This window comes from Cinclus cinclus, chromosome Z (genome assembly GCF_963662255.1).
Source record: "Cinclus cinclus chromosome Z, bCinCin1.1, whole genome shotgun sequence".
In the NCBI taxonomy this organism is placed as follows: Eukaryota; Metazoa; Chordata; class Aves; order Passeriformes; family Cinclidae; genus Cinclus; species Cinclus cinclus.
The window spans coordinates 76,059,168-76,080,253 of record NC_085084.1 but is presented as its reverse complement, the minus strand read 5'-3'; the positions used below and the strand labels follow the sequence as shown (position 1 = coordinate 76,080,253).

At 41.6% G+C, this 21,086-nt stretch overlaps 1 protein-coding gene across 1 annotated transcript in view; it reads left to right on the top strand.

Moving 5' to 3' along the window:
* UNC13B (unc-13 homolog B) overlaps positions 1-21,086 on the top strand; it is a 178,620-nt gene that overhangs the window by 128,424 nt on the left and 29,110 nt on the right. The window contains exons 25-32 of the mRNA XM_062513980.1: positions 1,326-1,460; positions 2,264-2,385; positions 3,298-3,383; positions 10,845-10,971; positions 15,562-15,658; positions 16,461-16,604; positions 16,740-16,817; positions 17,350-17,427. Coding sequence (XP_062369964.1) covers positions 1,326-1,460; positions 2,264-2,385; positions 3,298-3,383; positions 10,845-10,971; positions 15,562-15,658; positions 16,461-16,604; positions 16,740-16,817; positions 17,350-17,427 — 867 coding nt within the window. The remainder of the gene's footprint in view (positions 1-1,325; positions 1,461-2,263; positions 2,386-3,297; positions 3,384-10,844; positions 10,972-15,561; positions 15,659-16,460; positions 16,605-16,739; positions 16,818-17,349; positions 17,428-21,086) is intronic.

Here is a 21,086-nt window from a genome sequence, read left to right as displayed (position 1 = left end):
ACATTTTGTCTTTACTTCTCTGTATTTTGCATTATGAAAAGTAAATTTTTTTCCCCCTATTATTCTACAGTCATAAAGACAGCACAATCCTCCCCTATCCTCCCTCGTGAAAAAAAAAAAAAGAAAAATGAAAAAAAAATGGAGGGGGAAGAATAAAGGAAATTGTCTAGTTTTAGGAAGATAATTTGCTTTTTTAATAACATTAGGAAGGTTTTTCACTATCTAGTAAATATTTTAGTTTCTCTTGTGGACGTTGAGATACTAAAATGGGATACTATCTCTCAGCAGAGATCCAGGAGGGTTGTTATGAATGCTAATGTGCTGCTTTCATAGTTAAGTTTATTGTCCTAGCAATGGGTAATGAGATAATTTTATATTCCTGATTTTTGGCTTCCGAACTTTTAAAAAAGATTACAACCTATTATTGCTGGTTAATATGTGTCACTTAAAATTTTTTATCTTATCAAAAACAAAGCAAATGGGTAATTTGAGCTACTTCAGGAAGTGCTTAAAATTTTACTCCTAAAATTTTACACTAGTAAAATTTGTGTAAATTTTTTGTAAATGATGATTGAGAACTTTATTTTAAGACTATTCATTCAGATAGTCTGTCTGTGTTGGAAGCTTGATTTATAGCAATACTCCACAAAGTTTAGAGGTACTGAAAACATCAAAATTGTCAGGTTATAGTTCTATTTGCAGGGTGAGGATTACCTGATTGTTGGAAGTACCCCTGCAGCATTTTTCTAAAACAATGTAGCAATGAAATAATGAAAGCAGCTGGAGTTGCAAGAGGAGAAGGCATATCAGTTGGCATGTCCCTAAGGATTCTGGTTTCTTTAAAATTCAATAAAGCTTGTGATGAAAGATGTACTTAATGGAAGTTTTTTGTATTTAAGGGCAGATGAATGGTCTTCAGCAAGACTTTCCAGATCAGATGTAAACTGCTCTGCTGGTCTGTTGCACGTTCTTCCAATGCTGGGGATGATTGCCTGCAGGCTTTGTAACAAAGTCCTATAAATTCAGCAGAAATTGTGTGTTTGGCTCAGATTATACACATATTGAGCCACATGATCTGTCTGTTCTGAGGAACCTTCCTTGGCACATCAAGATCTCTTTTAAGCTTCAAATGGTCCTGTGGGGAGAGAAGTGTTGTCACTGCTTTTTTATGCCTGGGGACAGTGACGCATTTGTGGTTTCAGGTCACAAGTTGCTGGAAGCAGATCCACCAAGCCCTGAGGGGTTTCCAAAACTGTGATGTGTCCTCTCCCTGTTTAATTTATGAACCATGCTTTGTTTGACTCTCTTTGTTGTCCTCCTGCCAGGTCCAAGAGCTGCAGAGTCCACCCCGAGCCAGCCAGGTGGTGAAAGACTGTGTAAAAGCTTGCCTCAACTCCACCTACGAGTACATTTTCAACAACTGTCATGAGCTGTACAGTCGGGAGTACCAGACAGATCCTGTGAGTAGCTGATAAGCAGGCAGAAATCCAAGTTTTTTGATTTTTTAAGATAATAACAAGAACACTAATTGATACAAAAAGCCAGCACAAACAAAGTTGCATGACTTGTTATCTTATGAATGCACAAAATTTGTAATCAATTAATGAGCACTAATTAGTAAGGGGAAGGATGATAATTGTTTTACACTAACTAATTACGATGTGTTTTGCCAGCCTCAGCAGTTATTTGTGAAGGGAAGGTTTGATGTAGCTTTGAGCGAGCAAAAGCCAATTACAGCAAATGTAGGCTGATCAAGGAAACTGTCATTAGCATATGTAAACCTCAAGCAGTGAGATTTTGCCTTGTTTTCAGGCACCCAGTGTCCTGCACTGCGTTTAGGAGGTGCCTCTAGACACAAACTCTTCTCAGATGTGTGGGAACTCCGCTGGCCTCTCTATAGTAATTCATACATAACATGTCAACATATCACCAACCAGGTGCCTAAAGAGCAAGTATTTGGAATAGGCTTAGGGAAAACGATGTGTCAGCAGGTCTGCTGGAGCCTGGCTGCTCCTGGCATGGTAGATGACAAAACAGGGATTAGTTTGGTTTGACCAGTTAGCAACATGGTTTGGCATGTTACTGTGTTTTGCATTAGATCAGACAAGTTGCCAGCAGTCGTTCATAATTTTAAGCTATTTGGAAGAAAAGGGTCCACAGGTATGCTTGGAGTTTGCATGGTGATCTGCATTTGTGAGCTTTCTCTTTGCCTTTACACTTTATGCTGGTTTTCCAATGGCTTGCTTTTCAGAACAAAACTCAGGACCTTCCTGCTGAGGAACAGGGACCCAGCATCAGAAACCTTGATTTCTGGCCCAAGCTCATCACTTTGATAGTTTCCATCATAGAAGAGGACAAGAATTCTTATACCCCAGTCCTCAATCAGTAAGAATCCTCCGGGTCATGTATGGCTAATGCTAGTCTGTGTGTGCTCTGCTTTATTTCTTAAACTACTTTCTATCTCTTCTGTCAGTTGTGTATTTATGGAAGTACTTATCTTGTCTGTCTGTCTTTCTGTCTTATCTGTCTCTGTCTATATAAATAACTTTTTGATTGGGATGGAAGAGTTTCATATGGTTCAGTTACGATGGCGTTCGAGCACAAACACCCTGATTATTACAATCCTGAACTCAGGGAGGCACCTGAAACTGGGGTGAGAGTTCTTTTGGTTTTTTCTGATGTTGAGCCATTCAGGGGTGCACATTAATGCACACAGTAGTGCTGTGGTGCCTTACACTGTGGTTTAGGAACGTGGTGTTCAGTGCAGCGCTGGGAGATTGCATTGGGTGGAGTTTGCGTAGCACTGGAAAGGACCCTGACATGGGTCTGATTAACTGGTGGATACCCCTCCTACAGTCCCACAGGGCAGAGAGATACAGAGATCCTACAAGGTATTACACACAAAGACCTGGATTATACCCTAATCATCATTGATCTAATGTGATAAGCAATCGCCTGTCGACCTAGTAACCCTCAAAAAGGAGAAAGAAAAAAAATGGACAAGGAAGGGGAGAAAGGTGCAAGGGCATTGAGATCACATTCCCTGAATGACTTTGTGCCCCTCTTCTAGGAAAGACATGCAGGACCTGTCTTTTTGAGTTAAAACAAATTTTTGGGTTTACTTAATCTGTGCCACAAAGTCCAGTCCATGATCTCTGATTTTCACCTGGTCCTTTATCTAGGGTGAGGAAGTGTCTGTAATGTTGAGCTTTTCAGCTTGTAGTGTAGCTCAGAGCTAAATAAAGAAGTTCCCTTTGTTTTGTCACATGCCAAAGCCTTTTCCAAATGTCCCTTCAGGTTTCCTCAGGAGCTTGCAGTTGGGAAGATCAGCGCAGAGGTGATGTGGAGTCTTTTTGCCCAGGATATGAAATATGCCATGGAAGGTAAGAGAATGTCTCACTGCTGTTAGCTGACTTGTTGCTGTTGTCTTATTCTCTATCCATTTGGTGAAAATGAGGCTTAAGCTCATGAGTAGCATCACTGATTGGAGCAGAGATTTCTAGTGATTGTTTGTGCGCAGCTCTTTTGTGGGTCAGAACTGAGGCTGGTATCTGTGTGAGCTGTAGACCTCCATATCAGGCTGTGTTGCAAGCTGTTTATTGACATCCCAGCTGGTTTGATATCAGAAGTTCCCTTTGGCCTAGAAGTTACAATGGCTTGGATCAACAGCCAGCAGCAGCTTCATATTCCATTGTACTGTAGTAGAAAGGGTTGGAGTTGTGGGTTGTGCCATGGCTATATTTCCCTGGATAATACAGCACAGGTTGTCTAAGACATTGGCAGAAAGATGCCATTAGAACAGTTCCTGATGCAGGCATTTTAATTTCAAATTTGTCTTTGCATAATTTCGCCTCCTAGTAATGAAGACATTTTACTGTTTCAGAAAATGAGTTAGGCATTCAGAACCCAGCAAATGTCCAGAAAGGAATTCTTCTGCTTGCAGTGCTCTTCTGATGGTTGGTTTCTGAACTTGATTTTAGTTCTATACATTGATTTTCACAATCTCGCCAACTTTTCACAAGTTTCAGAGAGCATCCAACTCCCACTGTCTCTGCAGGGTTGGGCTTTATGATCATTAATAAGGTGAGGCTGTGATGAAACTGAAGTGCCAGTGTTGTCTGCAGCATGCTAGCTGTATTTATATTCCAAACCCAAGTCAAGCTACTTCTTCTGGCCACTCACAAAATTTTGCTCCTTCCACTTGTCCCCACTTTGATCTGAACTCACTTCAGCCAATTAGACTTCAGATTGCTAGGAAAAAAAATGCTGCCAGTAAGAGAGCTGCCTGCATTTTGTTCTTTAGAAACAGTCTGTGGGATTGCTCTGTAGGTGAAAAAGATTGACTCAATTTATGTTACTAATCTCTGTCAGTGCAACAAATGTCAAGACTGTGCTGTGGGGGGACACTCTTTGCCAGGTGTAGGCTTGAACAGGCTACAGGGCTGGATGAAATGTTCTCAATTCTGTGTTAGGTGCCTTTTCATATGCTTGTATCCCACAGTGCCTTTGTCTTGTGAAGTCAAGCTCATGTAAGAACAGACACTGGGAAGAAGGACTATGACCTACTAACTATCTTCTTTTATAGTGATTGTCAGTGCTTGCTCATGTGTTAGAGATAACACAATTATGATTATTTCATTAACTCTTTCCCTAGAAACTGTTTGCTCATGCAAACCATTTTAGCTCCCCTTTCAATTTTGTCCTTATTTATGTAGGAGGGATGGAGCACATCTCCTATGGAGAAAGACTGAGAGAATTGTGTTTGTTCAGCCTTCGGGGTGACCTCACTGGGGTGCTTGAAGGGAGCCCACAAGAACAATGGAGAGGGGCTTTTTACAAGAGTGTATAGTGACAAGACAAGGGGGAATGGCTTCAAACTGATAGAGAATAGATGGAAATCAGGTATTAGAAAAATATTCTTCCCTGTGAGTGTGGTGGGGCACTGGCACAGGCTGCCCAGAGAAGCTGTGGGTGCCACATCCCTGGCAGTGTTCAAGGCCAGGCTGTCTGGGGCTTGGGGCTACCTGGTCTAGTGGAAGGTGTCCCTGCCTGTCGCATGGGAGTTGAAATGAGATGATCTCTACAGTCCCTTCCAACCCACTCTATGGTTCTTTCTATTCCTGTGTGCTGCCCTTCAGGAATTTATAATGCAATTTGCTCTCCTGCATGTTAAAAGTGTCCTATTTTCCTCCTTTATCTTCAGCAGTGAGAATTGTATGTCTCCAGGTCTAGTTGCTCACCTTCCTAAGACTGTCTTTCTCTGTTGCATCCTGCTGTAAAATGCAGCTGTAAAAAGGTTGCAGATTGCATGACTGTCAAAGGGGGCATAAATAATTTTTTTTTTTCTTTTTTTTTTGCCAGTGCCCAGATTAGCTTGGTCTCCCAGGTTTTCTCTGTTCATGTCTCATACCATGTCCCCACTGATGACTCTGGGCTTATTTTACCTTTCCCTGTCATCTTTCTGGTCACTTGTGGGCTTCTTAGGACAAGCATTGGTATCACCCATGAATTCCTCAGTGCATAGTAAATACTTGCTGAAAAGAGCAAAGTACTCTTCGAAATGTTTTTTGATCTCAAAAGTTGATACATATGCGGCTGGTGGACAGGGATTTTGCATTTTGAGCAAAAATTTAAAAACTGCATGGTAATTTATCTGAAGTCTAACTGTTCAAATTCTGCAGGAGGGTAGAACAGTGATAGAATCTATATTAGGATGTATCTCTTCCAAATATATATTCAAGAAATGCTTAGGGTGCAGAATTCTATTTGAGGCAAGTGTGATTCCTCACACTACTTTACTCTTCAGAAACTTGTGAAGATAACCTTTAGAACAAGCTCTACAATAATTCAATTACGGGCCTTACTATATATTTTAAATACAGATGATTGCATTAGCTCACTGCATTTTTTTTAAACTAGGCAAAAAGGGATTAAAGGAAACTGATTAAATGATGTGTAGGATGATAATTAGACTTGCCAGCCTATGCTCTTGGCTCTGTCATTTCTCAGGTTCAGTTGCGGGTTTTTCTACCAGTTAACCTGCACCAAGAGTTTCATATTCCTTTTCCCAGTTTGTAGCATAATCCCTGGGTACATTTCTTGTCTGCTCTGAGATCAGGAGCTCTCTGCAACAAAAGTGAATCTGTTTTTTGGGGATCTGTGCACATGAGCACAGAGTGTAATACTTGCCCCTAATTTTCTTCATGGTGTTTTCCCTTATGTTCTGTTCCTAAGTTCTGGATAACATGAACTCATTCACCTCACCAAGTGGTAAGTTCATGCTCCTTGATGGAGCTTGTAGCTGTGCGTAGATAAAGACTTTCATCTGTTACCCTTAGTTTTAGTACTTTGGGTGTAGTGTGTAACACTAGCTTTAGTGTTCTGCAGTTTTTATGCCAGCAATAAACAGACCTGCAAAGAAGACTTAAAGACCATACTGCTGCCATAGAAATGGAGGGCATGTGCTGTAAAGAGACTTTGGAGTAGAAAGAGTTTAGACCTGGCTGCATGAAACTGCCTCCTCTCTCCTTCCAGCCTGATGGTTCCACACTGCTCTCTCCAGTAGGCAGTGTGGAAGAGACTTGGGAAGCTAAGTGAGAGAAGGCTTCTCTGAGCTGGAAAGCAGTGCCTAGCTGCCTGAGGTGTTTTCCTTTTTCCCCCATTGTGCCTCTGCTAGCTGGAACTTACCCCCACATACACCGTGCAGCCTGTGCAGGACAAGGCATAGATCCTAATTTAAGGATTAAATGTAAGGACTTCAAATTAAATGTTAAGGGCTTCATATCTGGAATTCATGCCAGTCTGTGGATGCTGTAGCAATGTGTCATTTGGCACCTTCTGAAGAGCTAGATTGCTATTGTGTAAAATGTTGAATCATAAAAATGAAACACCTATTCCCTGTATAAATCAGCAACTGGCAGCAGTAGTCACGGCAGCAGTGTGTTTGACTGCTGGATCTTACACCTTTGTCTGTCTAAAGGAGACTCAGTGTCTGAGACACAGCACAAGCTCCAGGATCTACGCCACTTGTTTTCTCTCTCCCCCAAAGCAGTGAGTACTCAAGGCACCATGTACAGCAGACCCAGAACTTCCCTGTTTGCTGCATCGTTGCTGTCCCTTGTTCCCATCAGCCCAAGAGTAAAACAGGTCAGAGAGACATGTCCCAGACTTGGTTGGCAGGCTCATGTTACCCTGGAGTCACTGTAGAGTAGAGGATGATTTTCCAAGCCATACAGTAGGCCCCACCCCTGGGACACTACCTGGTGCTCAAGTAGCTGGATCACCTCTCTGTTAGCACACTAACTGTAGTTAGTAGTTTTCTCACTGTCCACCCTGAAACCTCTATCACCTAGAAAGCATAAACAACCCAAGCAAAGAGGCTTCTGCTCTTCCTTTGTTAGAAACACCTTAAAAGACAGTAATAGAAAATCAACATCATCACTGACAGCAACATTTCAGCTTAGTTTGGACACATCAGTATTAGGAGAGCTGCAAATTGGAAACACCTCTGGCAGGAAAAGAGACTGACTAGACTTGGTAGCCAGGCTTGAAATAAATCATTCTGCCACTTTCTCACTTCCAATAAGGGGAAGAGGATCAGAGGTACACACAGATGCCAGATATCTTAAGTGTTGAGACTTCAACAGCCCTGGTACCTTTGAGAGTTTCTTTACAGAAATTTGGTATTATTTTCTGGAGGTTAACCCATGAAAATAACAATCAAAAAAAAAAAAAACCCACGTGTGATTGAAGAGTGTGGTAGAAGTCCTGTTCTCTGCCTGAAAAGGAGAACTGGACATAGTATTAGAAAGTGTGCTGCTAGGCAGTAGTTCCCTATTAATGTCTTAATATTATGGCCTTGGTGACTCGAAAAGCTTTTCTCTGTAGGAGGCTGTTTGCAGCTGAAATCTGCTAGGGAAGTGTGGGAGATTTACAGAACTATGTGGTCTTTCCAGGATAAAACTCAGCAATTTCTGCACTGTATCTGTGTACTGTTCTGCTGCTGCTGCTGTTGGTGCTAAACTCCTTAAAAGCCAGCAGGTTATAAAGCACAGCAGAAATGTTCTAAGACTGATGGCTGCCAGGATCTTCACTTTACTTTTTATAAAATGGGCTTTCAGTGTATGCCTCTGACTGATGTGTTTCCATGTCACCTTCAGGTGGTCTTAAACATTTCCACTTTCAAAGGAAGCAACTGATCAAAACTGTGTGGGGTTCACTGAAGAGGGAAGGGCAGATGATGCAAGCTGGGGATGAGGGGGGTTTGGGTCTTTGTTGGCTTTCTTTGTTGTCCAGAGTGTTTGAGCTGCTCATTCTTTTCTTTTCTCTGTCACAAGCCCCTCCTTTCTTTCGAATACGTAAAGTTCTCTTTTATGGCGGTAAGACCTCTCCTTTTTTTTAGTTTTCTGTGGTTTATCCCTTAGTGTCAAGTGTCTCCCTTAGTGCCTGGATGGCCAGTCCTAATAGCTGTACTTGGGTTAATGCTTTTGTGGCTGCTTTGCGTCTTCTTCTACTGCAGCTTAGATGTATTTTAGATGTCCTAGTAAACAGGAAAAGGCTTGGGTTGCTTGCTTTTAGTGCATTGTTTAGTTTTGAGGGACTAAATCTGATTTAAGTCTTTTTACATCCAAGTCAGACCTTTGCTTGGCAGGAACAGCACTTTCCACGTGCGGGAGCAGCAGCTGGCAGCAGCACACATCCGAGTTAATGAATTTATAATTGTCCGTCGGTTTCCTCACTCACAGGGAGCAGAGCAGGCACAGTTATTGCTCTGTTTGTTTCCAGTTTTAGATCTCCAGAGGGAGTTCTCATTTTCTTCTACCATTGCTTGAGGGATAGCAGAGGGTCAGCAGTTCAGATGCTGAGTATACTCCTGCTTTCTTACTGCTCAAGAAAGATATGAGGTTATTAATGTAAAACAGGAATGGACTTTATACAGTTCCCTCTGGAGTGAAATGGACCATAGTACATGTAATTTGTCCATTGAACCATCACCCCTGAGGATTATGTCTCTCAGATATTGAGCATTTTAATCTCCTTAAAACAAAGATTGGGTTTTAGTTTTTGTTGGGTTTTAGTTTTTGTTGGGTTTTTTTGTTTGTTTTTGTTTTTTTGTTTTTTTTCCTTTTTGAGATTGTATCTCTGTGGATCTGTGACATATTAATTAGAGGGAAGCATGTATTAGACTATTACAAAAGTTTGCAAACAAACCACTGGAACATTCAACTGCTTGACAGTTGAAAGGTTTATGGAAAATTTTTGCATGAAGATTACCCTGGATTTTGTGTTTTCAGTTGGATAATTCTCACTTGATTTGGACTTTATTCTTGTGCATGTTGATGAAGGTTCAGGAGAGATGTGGAAGTTTATAAATTTTTTAATTCGTTTTAAGAATTCATATTTACCTGAAAATAGATAATGTTGTAAGATAAGCATGCCTATCAGTTAATAAGCCATTCAAAGTTGAGAAAAATGCTCCTTTTTAACACAGCTGAGACCTATCTGAAGATGAGCCGTGATATCCTTGGAAAGTTACATTAGTGATGAGGTTTCCACATTAAAGGTAGAAAGAAGAGTCTAAAGTCAAATACTGGGATAAAAACCAAAGCCAAAATCATGTATGTTTCAGTATAATATCTCACATTGTAGTCAAGGACGAGCAGCTTGCTGTGGTGCTAGAGTGAACAAAGAAGCTTGGCACAAAGTGCATTCCTGCTGTGAAGCTTGGCAGAAGAAAGAGATGGATGTGGACAGGAGGCACTGGGGAGCAGCAGTGCAGAATTGATCACCTGATGCTGCAGGGTCACAGTGCAGGCAAAAGCCAGATGCTGAGTCCTTATACCATGAAAAAGGAATCAGTTTTAATCTCTTTAAGGAAGATTTTGAAGAAAAGCTGTGCAGTGGAAAGATCTGCCTGTGTAAGCATATGAGGGGTGGCTTGGGAGAAAGCGTTGAGCTGCTCTTGGGAGAATTTAGCAAGTATTTTAAATACATAGTTGTGGGCTGATCAGAGGTGGGAGTTGGCTGCTGAAAGATGGTAGCATGGATGTAGGCTGTGAAGGGCCTTGAGAGTGAAGACGTAGACCATACTTTTCTCCTGATAAGGAAGGGGAGCAGTGGTCTGCAGAGATGATCTCTGCAGGAAGGTAGGTCTGATTATGGCCAGTGCTTTACTGGTGTAGGTGCGTGGGAAGGGTTGTGTTGTGGAGGTATGGGCACTGTACAGGGAGAAACTGCATTTTCCCAGCATTGCCTGGGTACGAAAACATAAGGAAACCTGGCAGGTGGAAGAGACTCAGCAGCAGATCCTGCTTTGGGGAAGAAAAATACTAATTTCTCCAAGTGGGAGCAGGAAAGGCTCCAGTTCCTGTGTAGCTCATTTGATCTCACTTGAGTCACACTGTCAGACTCTTGGTGCTTTATGCTCTTGTCTCACAGGGAATGCAGTGTAACATGTTGGTACTGGCATTGTTTGTATCCAAAAATGAACAGATTTGTTCGCCTCGATTTTTCCCCTGCAAAGATGGAGTCTCAACTGTGATATGTTACATGAAAAGGCCATGAGAGATTGCTCTGCTTTTATTGCTTTGACAACAAAAACATGTTCAACAAATGGAAATATTAATTAGAGCTACAGAAAAAAACTCCAGAGCCCAAGAGGTCCCAACCTCCAAGAACTCCTACCTGCTGCCAAAATCCCGTGTTGTGAAGATTTTGTGGCTCTGTAGATGCTTCATCCTCAACACCCTTGGATTCTGCAGACATGCTTCATAAGTCCTTCCATGTCTGGTGTGGTGACAGTGATGAATTCAGACCTAACTGTTTTTTTTCCCTTTCCTTAACAGAGCATGAGAAACACAGACTGTGTAAAAGTGCAGACTATATGAATTTACACTTCAAAGTGAAGTGGCTGTACAATGAATATGTTCGTGATCTGCCTGCCTTCAAGGGAAAAGTGCCTGAATATCCAGCGTGAGTTTTGTGTGTCTCCTGTGGTAAATCCCCACTATCTGCTCCCTTGTGTTTCCTTGGCAGTAGGGTGGCCTGATTCTCCTGTGGCTGCTTTCAAGATACATCATTTCTTACCTCCCAGTTTTCTGTGTTTATGTGCATGTTTGTCCCCTCTGGTGTTCTGTGCCACTGCCCTTCACCCAACTCAGTCCATTATTGTACAGTATCTCCCAACATTTCCAAAGCCTAGCAATAGAATGGACAGACTTCAGCTACTCTGTGCCTGCAGTGTGGGCAATTCTTGGATAGAAGATGTGTGCCTACAGATAGGCCTTCTGTATATATACTGTACATGGTTGTCGTATGTACACACACACAACAGGATTTGTAAGTAAAGATAATGTTTTCTCTTTCTTAGTAAGACTGGGTGGCTTAGTTGGAAGTGTCAGGTAAGCTGTCACTCTTGAGCTCTAAGCAGTTGTTTGCAATTTCTAGCTTTAAAAGAGCAACAATAGATTTCCGACCTGGAGAAGGTGTACGAGACCAAAAGGTTGTGAGAAGGTGTGTGAGACCAAAACGTTGTTTGAGCAGCCTGGAGATAATACTGTTACTGTTACTTTTGTGCTTCACTGTTACTCCTCCTCTGGGTTTTGGGGATTTAAAATACACTCTCCTTTTCATCCCCTCCAAATCTTTCTTGCTTCAGTTTGATCTTGTTATTTGAGCATATGGAGAATAAATTGTTCCTGCTTTACAAGAGTAAAATGCTTTGTTCTTCTTTATGGTCTTCTGCTGGTTCTTGTTTGTTCCTAACTTTCCTTCTACATGAGGTTTACTCACCTCTTTCTAGACAATTTGTGTCTGAATGTAGCACTTGGCTTTAAATATTGATGTTTCATCTAGACCTTGCCATGCATTGCCTTGCAGGCAGTGCTGCTGCTCTTATGTGCTGTGTTGACAGCAACCTTTTTTTTTTTCTTTTATTCAGAGATATAGCTGACTGGTGGTGCTCCTAGTGGGCCATTGGCTGGTCTGCAGGCACCCTCAGCATAGTGTCCCACCACACTGCTGTTTCCACTCTGTACATGACTGTTCTGTGCTGTCTAAATGCAGCACTTGGCCCCTCTTGACAAACACATTTTTTCTGGACTGTGTTTCCAGTTTGGCACTTTGAATTCTCTTGCCATGCTGTTGTGCATGCAGTTTCTCAAGCCTGGTGCTAGCTGTATACTAATCAGACTTGAGCTAGTTGGGCATAATTACTCGGTGTGGGCTGTGGGTCTGATTAAGAAATTAGGTCAGCAAGAGGCATAAGATGCTCAGTGAGCAGGGTGCTAGAGTGACAGTCTCAGAAGCCCCTTTCTCTTTGCTGTGCCTCTGAGTCAGGGCAGTTTCACGCAAGCCATCAGATATTCTTAATCTCTCTTTTTCTCCCGTGTAATCAGGATAATGATGCTTGGTTTTGTTCTGCAGTCTGTTCTGCTCTGCTGGTCTTTGTGGCAGAGCTTCAGGGTTCATGTACATTTGCAGCCACTGGCTTTGTTACTTCGCCCTCCTATTTCAGTAAAATAGTCACATTATCAGACGTAGGTGATGTTTATCTCAGCTGTAACCTTCACCTGTCACAAAATACCCCCTTGATATGAATTGCCTTTTGATTTGTTTCATCACAAGTATTTTTAGCCTCAGAACTTCTTTAAACAAGGGACTCCACACATCAGGTTTTCACACTGGTAAACTCCTTAGATGAAACTAAATTGCTGCTGTCCAGACAATGGTTGGGCTGTCTGTCTGCTTGTCAGACAAAAGGCTATCTACAAATTCACTCTTCCAGTTTATAAACTCTGAGAAACCACGTTCCTGGTAGCCTTGAGATATGATTGAACAAAGTGCAGGATCCAAAGTATTGAAGCTGAAGCTTTTATGCTCCCTTTATTTTTTGAAACTCAGAAACATTTTCTGAAATTGAAGTAACTATATAACTGGGAGTGAATCTTCAAACCTTCTTCTCTGCCAGCTAAAAGCTGTGAAGTATCAGTTCCTGAAAAACCCCAGCTTTTTAGGTGTCTAAATACATGTTCTATGCTTTGTTTAAATACTGATCTTAACATGCAGGTAGCATTGTAACTGTACTGGAGCCTGCCTCCTCTCTGGTGGAGAAGGATATTCCTTCCTTTGAGATCTTGTTGACTTATTCTGGCTCTCTTCATCAAACATAGCGTTTATTCTCTTACTCATTGGAGCCCTGCCTGCCTTCTTGCCTTGACTTTTACCAAGTCACAGAGATTGTCCCTTAGATAACCATAACAAGTGAACAAGATCAATTCACCTGCAGACTGTGACCCTGAGGGACCCAGGCTCATGGCCAAGCTGAAATGGTAGTCTTTTGTGTTACCTCACTGCTATGCAGCCAACAGAGGTAAACTTGGAAGTAATCCTGAAGCACCACTGCTTTTCCCAGCAGGCAGGACTGAAGTGTACTCTGTGCAGACCTTTTTTGGTGAGTTTGGCTTTGCCATCTGGAGTCAGGCTGTGCTGACCCCTCTTGAGCACAGAATGTCTCTGAAGCAGCACCGTGAGCTGCTGCCGTGTGTGCTGGTGTGTGAGTCATTACAGTGTTTGCTTCCTGACCAATAATTGAAGCAGATGAGGGAGAAGATATTTGCCATATAACAACATTTTGAAGCTATTTCTGCATGAAATCAGATTATTTTTATCCATTTCTATGCTAGATAATTTTGCATATTGCTGTGGATCTGTTGCCTTCATAGTCCTCAGTGTCCCCCTGACTTGCTCAGCAGCCCAAGACCTGATCGTAAAATATTGTAAGAGGTATTTGGCCTAAGATAGTTCTAGGTTTGTGTTACAGCTCAAAGCATAGTTTGGCACTGAATGTACGTGTGGTCTGGAAATATTTATAAAGTATTTGCATCTCTCAGATTTTTCTGTCAGCCAAAGAACAAAACTGAGGCTGGCTTTGCAGATGTACTTACAGAATTTCCTGATCTAAGTGGTTCATTCAACATTCATAGTAAACCTCTTCCTGAAGGTAGTGCTTTTTTTTAATGAGAGGGGGAGCAAATACACCACTCCCACCCACCCAACAGTACCATTTTCTCTGCCACCTTTGCTTAGACAATTTGGCAGGACAGTTAGGTATACCTTGACACTTGATTTTGTGTAGCAACATATGGTATCCATAAAAATGGGCAGTGTTCTCAACAGCAAATGGCCCTTTCTTATGAATGTGGTGCAATAACTAAGGATGAATGATAATCGGGAAGTTGCTCTCCTTCTGAAACTGAAAACTGTGGCTTCTGGCACAAACAAGTAATCTTCCCTGCACACTGACCTGTGGCATGTGAAGCAGTCAGCAACACACAGCCTGGGAGCTGTGAAACAGGTGGAAAATGTATAGTTACTTCCTTGTAAACTGCCCAAGTTCCTTTCTAAGGCTTAAACTGTTTAAAATACACTATTGCAGTTTAAAAGAAAATGTTGAAAGCTTGAGAAACTTGCAGCAGACTTCAACATATGCTGACTTTTAGGAGCCTGAAGTGCCATTCAAAAAGAATTCTTCAAAAATACAGGAAGTCCATATGTCTGTGACAGTGTTCCACCGTTGCTGTCTATAATAAATAGGGCTGCATAGACAGGTTGCTGTTGACATTTTAGCACTGTGTCAATTACAATTTCCAATATTAGCATTGATGTTCTTTATATTTCAAAGTGTAGAGATTATTTAAGGCTATCTAGTATGCTCTGCCTGTGAATTTGCTGTTGATCTCCCTCTCATGTCTGGCACATGCTTTCATGTTCTCTGCAAACTCAGCCCACAATTAGCACAATCTCCATGAACACAGCTGCCTGTGTAGAGAAGGCTATACTCTGTTAAACTCATATAATTTTATGGATATAATAATAATCATATAATAATAATAATCTAATGGACTAAATTGCATGTGGACACTTCTTTCTGTTGTTTGTGAATGCTGTTTAGTAATATTTGAGATTAAGATTTGCTACAGCTGTGCTATGTTGGCACTTGCATGCAACAAGCTCTAGACAGACATTTAAATAAGATGTAAGGGCTATGTTTCTGCTTAAACACAGGCAAGAAACACATGCACACCCCCTTTTGTACTGTGTGTGTCCCTTGGAGCAGAGGACAGAGGGGACCAGCTGTCAGATCCCATCACTGAAGCTGCTTCTCAGCTTGCCTGTTTTCACATTGCCTATTTGGTACACCCAAGTGAGCAGCAGGACAGGTGCCTGTGGGGTGTGGAGGTCTTCTTTGTGCTCTCTGGCACGTGGATAGAAGGGAAAAAAATTACAAAGTGCTTTGAGGTGAAGCAAAATTGAAGGTGGCTCTCAAGGGGGGGTAAAGGGGAAGGTACCAAGAGAAAAGACAGGAAGAACAACAAAAATGGGTCAGAACCAGCCCAAGTGATGGTACAGACCCTTTAGCTTGTGTAGAGGTATAGAGGTGTTTGGGAATTTGGGCTGCACATGTGGACAGCAGCATTCAGACATCTGACAGCTTTCACAAGGCTTGCTGGGGTTGGAGTATTCCTCTTCCTGCTGTAACTTGCTGTCTTTTCTTCCCTGCAGATGGTTTGAGCAGTTTGTGATGCAGTGGCTGGATGAAAATGAAGATGTTTCCTTAGATTTCCTGCATGGTGCTCTGGAGAGAGATAAAAAAGATGGGGTATGTAGGACACTCTGAATGCATGACTTGGTGCTGCATCATTCAGTGCACAGAACCAAATAAAGCACTATAAATTCAGCTTTCTTACAAATGGAGGATGTGGTCCTTTTCACTTGCTAAACAAGTGGGAAACTCATTTATTTTAGTACTTTAGGTCACAGAGAACTTTTTAATAGCAAGGTGCATATCATTCATTTTTGTCTGTTCTGCTACTGTTAATCTGTCAGCCAGTGGCTTGCTGCTGCTCTCTCGACTGTCTCTGTTTGGGAGAAGTAATTGAAATTGAAAATTGAGACACTTTGCATGTACTCAGTCATGCAGTAAAAATGTGACCTTAATCCACTGACAGACAAATCTTACTCTTAATTTGCTGAGTATTGCCTATGGAGAGAACAGCTTTCCTGTTATTTAGTGACTGTTGGCACTGTAGTCTGTGATACTCATGCAACATTCTGTTTAATAGCTAAATCTAAAAAAAATTAAAATAGCTCTTTACTCTCTCCTTCTTCCCTCCTTAACTGACAGGCAAACCATGCATTGCATTAAGGATCTCAACATCATGGTACATTTCCCTTGTGCTTGTCATGATCATAGCTAGTGAAGGACAGTAAATTTATAATCCAACCTAAAAAGGCTATTTATCTCCTCTAGACCTTTTGAAGAGTTTTTGACTAATTCTGAGGAAGATGTAGGTTTTCGTAAAGTCACCCTGCTTTCAGTGTGACAGATTATGGAAACACCCATGGGGGGGTATATTTCAGATCTTTCCATTTGACAATGAGTCTTTGTACTTCTGTTGTAGTTCCAGCAAACATCCGAGCACGCTCTGTTCTCTTGCTCAGTGGTGGATGTGTTCACCCAGCTCAACCAGAGCTTTGAGATCATTAAGAAGCTGGAGTGCCCAGATCCTGTCATTGTTGCCCACTACAATAGAAGATTTGCTAAGGTAATACCCTCAGTGTCCAGATGTTTATCTTTTCTTAATGGTGTGTAAGACAGTATGATTTGTTTTGTTCTGCTTCCTGGAGTTCTTCTGCGGTGGTAGAGGACAGGTAACAGTACTCACATCTTGTCTTCACAGACTATTGGGAAAGTGCTGATGCAGTATGCTGACATACTCTCCAAGAGCTTTGAGTCCTACTGTTCCAAGGAGAAACTGGTAAGTTATGCTGAGCTTCTCTTTTTCCCCAAAGAATCGTGTAATTGTCGTGGTGAAACCAGTCTCACATTGCACCTGATCAAGGTGATGATGTAAATATTTTCAGTGTTGTTTTTATCATTATGTGGATGCTTTTGAAGTTTAGATTCTGGTTTGGACCTGAAATAAAAACAGCTTCCTGAAGATAGTATGTGGGGTTTGGAGGCTATCGGGTCCCCTTGAAACCACACTGCCTGAGTTGTGTGATTTAAAATAATAGAAGTTGGCACAGATTGCTCTGTAGATCTGATGCTTAGAGAGGTATGTTCATCTGGGTATTCTGCAGCTGGGAACTGACCATACCATTTCAAGCTGGAGAAAAATAGATTTTTTTAATATTTGAGTGCTGAAATCTGAGCATGCGCTGCCTTCTGTGTAACTCTCATATCTGGTGGTACTTGGGGAAGGGTGCTTGAGGCACAAGGTCTCCCACTGATGCCAACAGTGTGTTGGCATCCTGAGCAGTGAAAGTCACCTGCTTTTGTCCCTTCAGCCCTGCATCCTGATGAACAACATCCAACAACTGCGGGTGCAGCTGGAGAAGATGTTTGAAGCCATGGGTGGTAAAGAGGTAAGAAAGCTCAGAGACTGGGTGTTACTGCTTATTCCCCCTGCACTGTTGTTGCTGGGTTTTGCATCATATTAGTTCTTGAAGACTGCAGTCATGAGGAGAGCCTTGTGACACCTGGCACTGTAAGTGTGGGGAGATGGCCATGAATGAAGGCTTCCCAACTAAATCTATCATCAAATGCAGGGGAAAATGTTTTGCACAGAAAGCAAAACAAACGTTTGCTCTCTATGAACAGAATGGCATAGAAAAGGAAAGATTGCCTCGTGCTCATGTGGGCATGGCTGGTGGAGTCTCAGTACTGTGGACATTGAATCATTTTATATGGCATATAAATGTGGAACAGTGCCTTTAGTGTGAAATGTCCAATATCTAATACATTACAGACATGCAAATGAGTTCTCCACTGATGTTTTGAGGTGTATTCAGATGTGTCCATTTGTTACAAGATGTTAAGGTGTATTCAGATGTGTCCATTTGTTACAAGATGTTAATTGTTGAAGAAATAATGTTTTACTTGTCCAGGTTACTGTTTTTGTGCTGATGTAATATATGTATCCTTTTTTTTCCTCTTCTTTTTTCATTGCTTTTCAAGATTCAGGAAGATGAAGAAAAGCCTGCTGATGCTGATGTTAGGAAAAATTATTTTCAAGTGCATTTTTTTTGGTTGTGTTGTGATAGAATCTGTGCTATGACCTGTATGCCAAGAGAAAAGTCAGCTTTGCTGACTGATAGCTCAGTTTTTGCCTGTATTGCTTTTCTAAATCTTGCTTGTGCTCAGTGGCAGAATTCTGTGAAGTGGCAAAAATCTCAACAAATAGATTTGCCCCATGAGGCAAGGAAAACTGCTGTCATTCTTTCACAAGTCACCTCAATACTCCTAATTTCTGAGTCCTGCCTCAAGAACTAGAGTTATATGCTTCCTGCTGTAATAGCAGCTAAATACTCATTTTTGGGAAAAAATAAACTCGTATTTAAATGTTTGTGAAGTGGCCTATAAAAATTTAATGCTTGTGCATTTAATTTCCCTTAAGGAATCAATTTACTTCCACTTTCTGTAGTGGTAGCCATTAAGTAGGGTTTCCCTATATTTAAAATTGAAAATTTCTCCTGATACTGTATTAAATAAATGGAGAAAAAGGGTGTTTCTTGAGGTTGTTGACTACTTTCCCTAGACTAGATCTCATCTCTGCATTCTGCCCTTTAAAACCTTCCACAAGAGGTGGAAGGTATAAAAGGGGTAATGAACCCACTATTTCACCTGTACTTTGGAACCAAAAGACTAGAAGGGGAGACAAATCAGACAGTGAGATGTAAAACAGGAAGAAAAGTGGCAAACACACTAGGAAGATAGTTTTTGGAAGTGGGGTTTTTTTTTCATTTTCTTTTCAAATGGTGCTTATTGCACTTCATAGGGCTGCCACTGATCACCAGAAATAAATCATGTTCTGTTAGGTGCCTGCATTATCTGCTGTCCCTGGGGGTTTCCTGCTTGGTGACTGTGTAGTACATAGCTTCTTGACTCATAAAAATGCCAGGTTCTCTGTTTTGCTAGAGTAAACAAGGTTTTTGTCCTAGTTTGAATAGTCTTTTGGCTGCAGATTGAACCTGACAATTGGGTAAGAATAGGTGAGACAACAGTTTTGACAGTAGAACTTATTGGAAATGTTTCTCTGGTTCTGTCCTCTTTCAGGAAGGACAGTTCTTGCTTTCTGTGGCAGATTTGTTCTATGGTCATCTCTCCATGACACAGTAGCTTACACAAAGATAAGCATTATCCCCACTACTCTATCCAACAAAATAACTCCCTTGGGAGAGTAAGAAACTAGGATAGTGGTATGCCCTGGTCTTGAACTGTTCAACTTCTTTTGTTCTCAAAGCTGTTCTTCAGAGCCAGGTACCAAACATTCTATTGTTTCTGTGGCAGGTAGGTTCCTTGTGCCATGTGTGACTGGTTTGAGTTGCTGTGTGCTTGCAGCTTAATCTGCTTCTGATTCCCAGATACATCTCGATCTGCAGCTGTAGCTGTAGGAATGCACAAGTCTGGGAAGCTCTGAAATACTGCTTCTACGTGGTGTTCTTTGACAGTGAGTCCAGAGCACATCCCTAGGGAAATTCAGGTCACCTCCCTTTTGCACTAAGGGAAATGAAGGAACAGGGTTCACCTGTGGTCACCCTGCAGTGTAATATGTGTAATGTGGTATAATATGGAACAGAAGTTCTTGCCCAATACTATTTATTGAGACTGGGCTCCTGGATATAGTGCCTTTCTTTACTTTCTCCTCCACCCACTGCCCCCACTGAGTTGTGGTACCATTTCCCCTCACTTTTCTTATTCTTCTCTGGACTGTAGTACTCAAAACAGGGCAAAAATTGCCCAGTGTCTCTGGGTTTAATGTGTCAATGTCATGTGGTCTGAACATTACTAGTCAGAAGCAATAAGGACAGCAGCAGAGCTTTAGAGTGAGCTGTCTTTGGAGGGATTCCCTTGTGTCAAGGCAAATATACATATACATATATACACACACACGCAAATACGTTAACACACATGTATACAAAGAGAAAAAGTACCTTAAATAAGTTTTAGGAATTAAAATTAACATTTTTATTTCCCTTCTGAGCTGTATTGATCTCATGGGATGAAAACAGCTTCATCATGACTCAGGAGAATTCTCAGACATCCCAAAAGCATGTTTTGGAAACAGTGTTTATGAAGTGGCAGATAGCATTAAAAGCATAATGAATAGTGAAAGGCAACTCCTGGATAAAGACTGGGTCATTAATGCCTTTTAAAACCTTTGATTTCTCTGAATCATCTCCAGTGCACCAGCAGAGCAGAGATTAGCTCTCTGCCAGGATGGGCTACACACATTCAGTGCTAATATTTGCCTGAACTTGGCCCCATTTATTTAATTACTCATACTTTACCTAATAAAACCTAACATGGCTTGCATTTTCTGCCCACCTCTATGGTTTTCCAGAAGACTTCAGCCTACTCTCCAGTATTTTGCTTATCTTTTCATGAGTAATGAACTCATGGCAGTGGAATTAAAAGGTGCTACACTGCATTGCACACTGCTGGAGTCTAGATGTAGTGTGAAAGACTAGTTTAAAACATTTCTACAGCTTTTTCCCCCAAGGGAGGGGAAGTATTCCCTGTTGTGAGGTTGTGAGGAATTTGTGAGGTGAGTATCAGAGACAAGCACTGATTATGGAACCCAAGGAATTAGCTGCTGAGTAGCAGCATATTGTTATCATACAATTTTCATACCTTTGGTTTCCAGCTAATCTTCACAATTACAGCTTCAGGAAATTCTCCTCTTCATGCTTAGCCAGGGTTGGCCCACATTTTAAATTCTAAGTTGACCACCTGAATAACAAATTGCAGGACGGCTTAGAAACAGCCAAGACTTAAATAGGAATATTCTCAAAGGATTTGTGATATCTAGTGTTTGCTCCACTTCAGCATCCCACATGCCGTAGCTAAGGCTGCCCTAGTATTTGAGAAGTTGACAGCTATTGTTTGGATTCAGTGCTCCATGATTTTTTACTCTTGAATCCTATAGGAAAGTGTGGGAGATTGCTGAAAATTCAGCGCATGTCTCTACAGGGGTGGGGGTGGGGGTGGGGGGGGTTTGAATCTGCTGAGCTCCCAGGGGCTG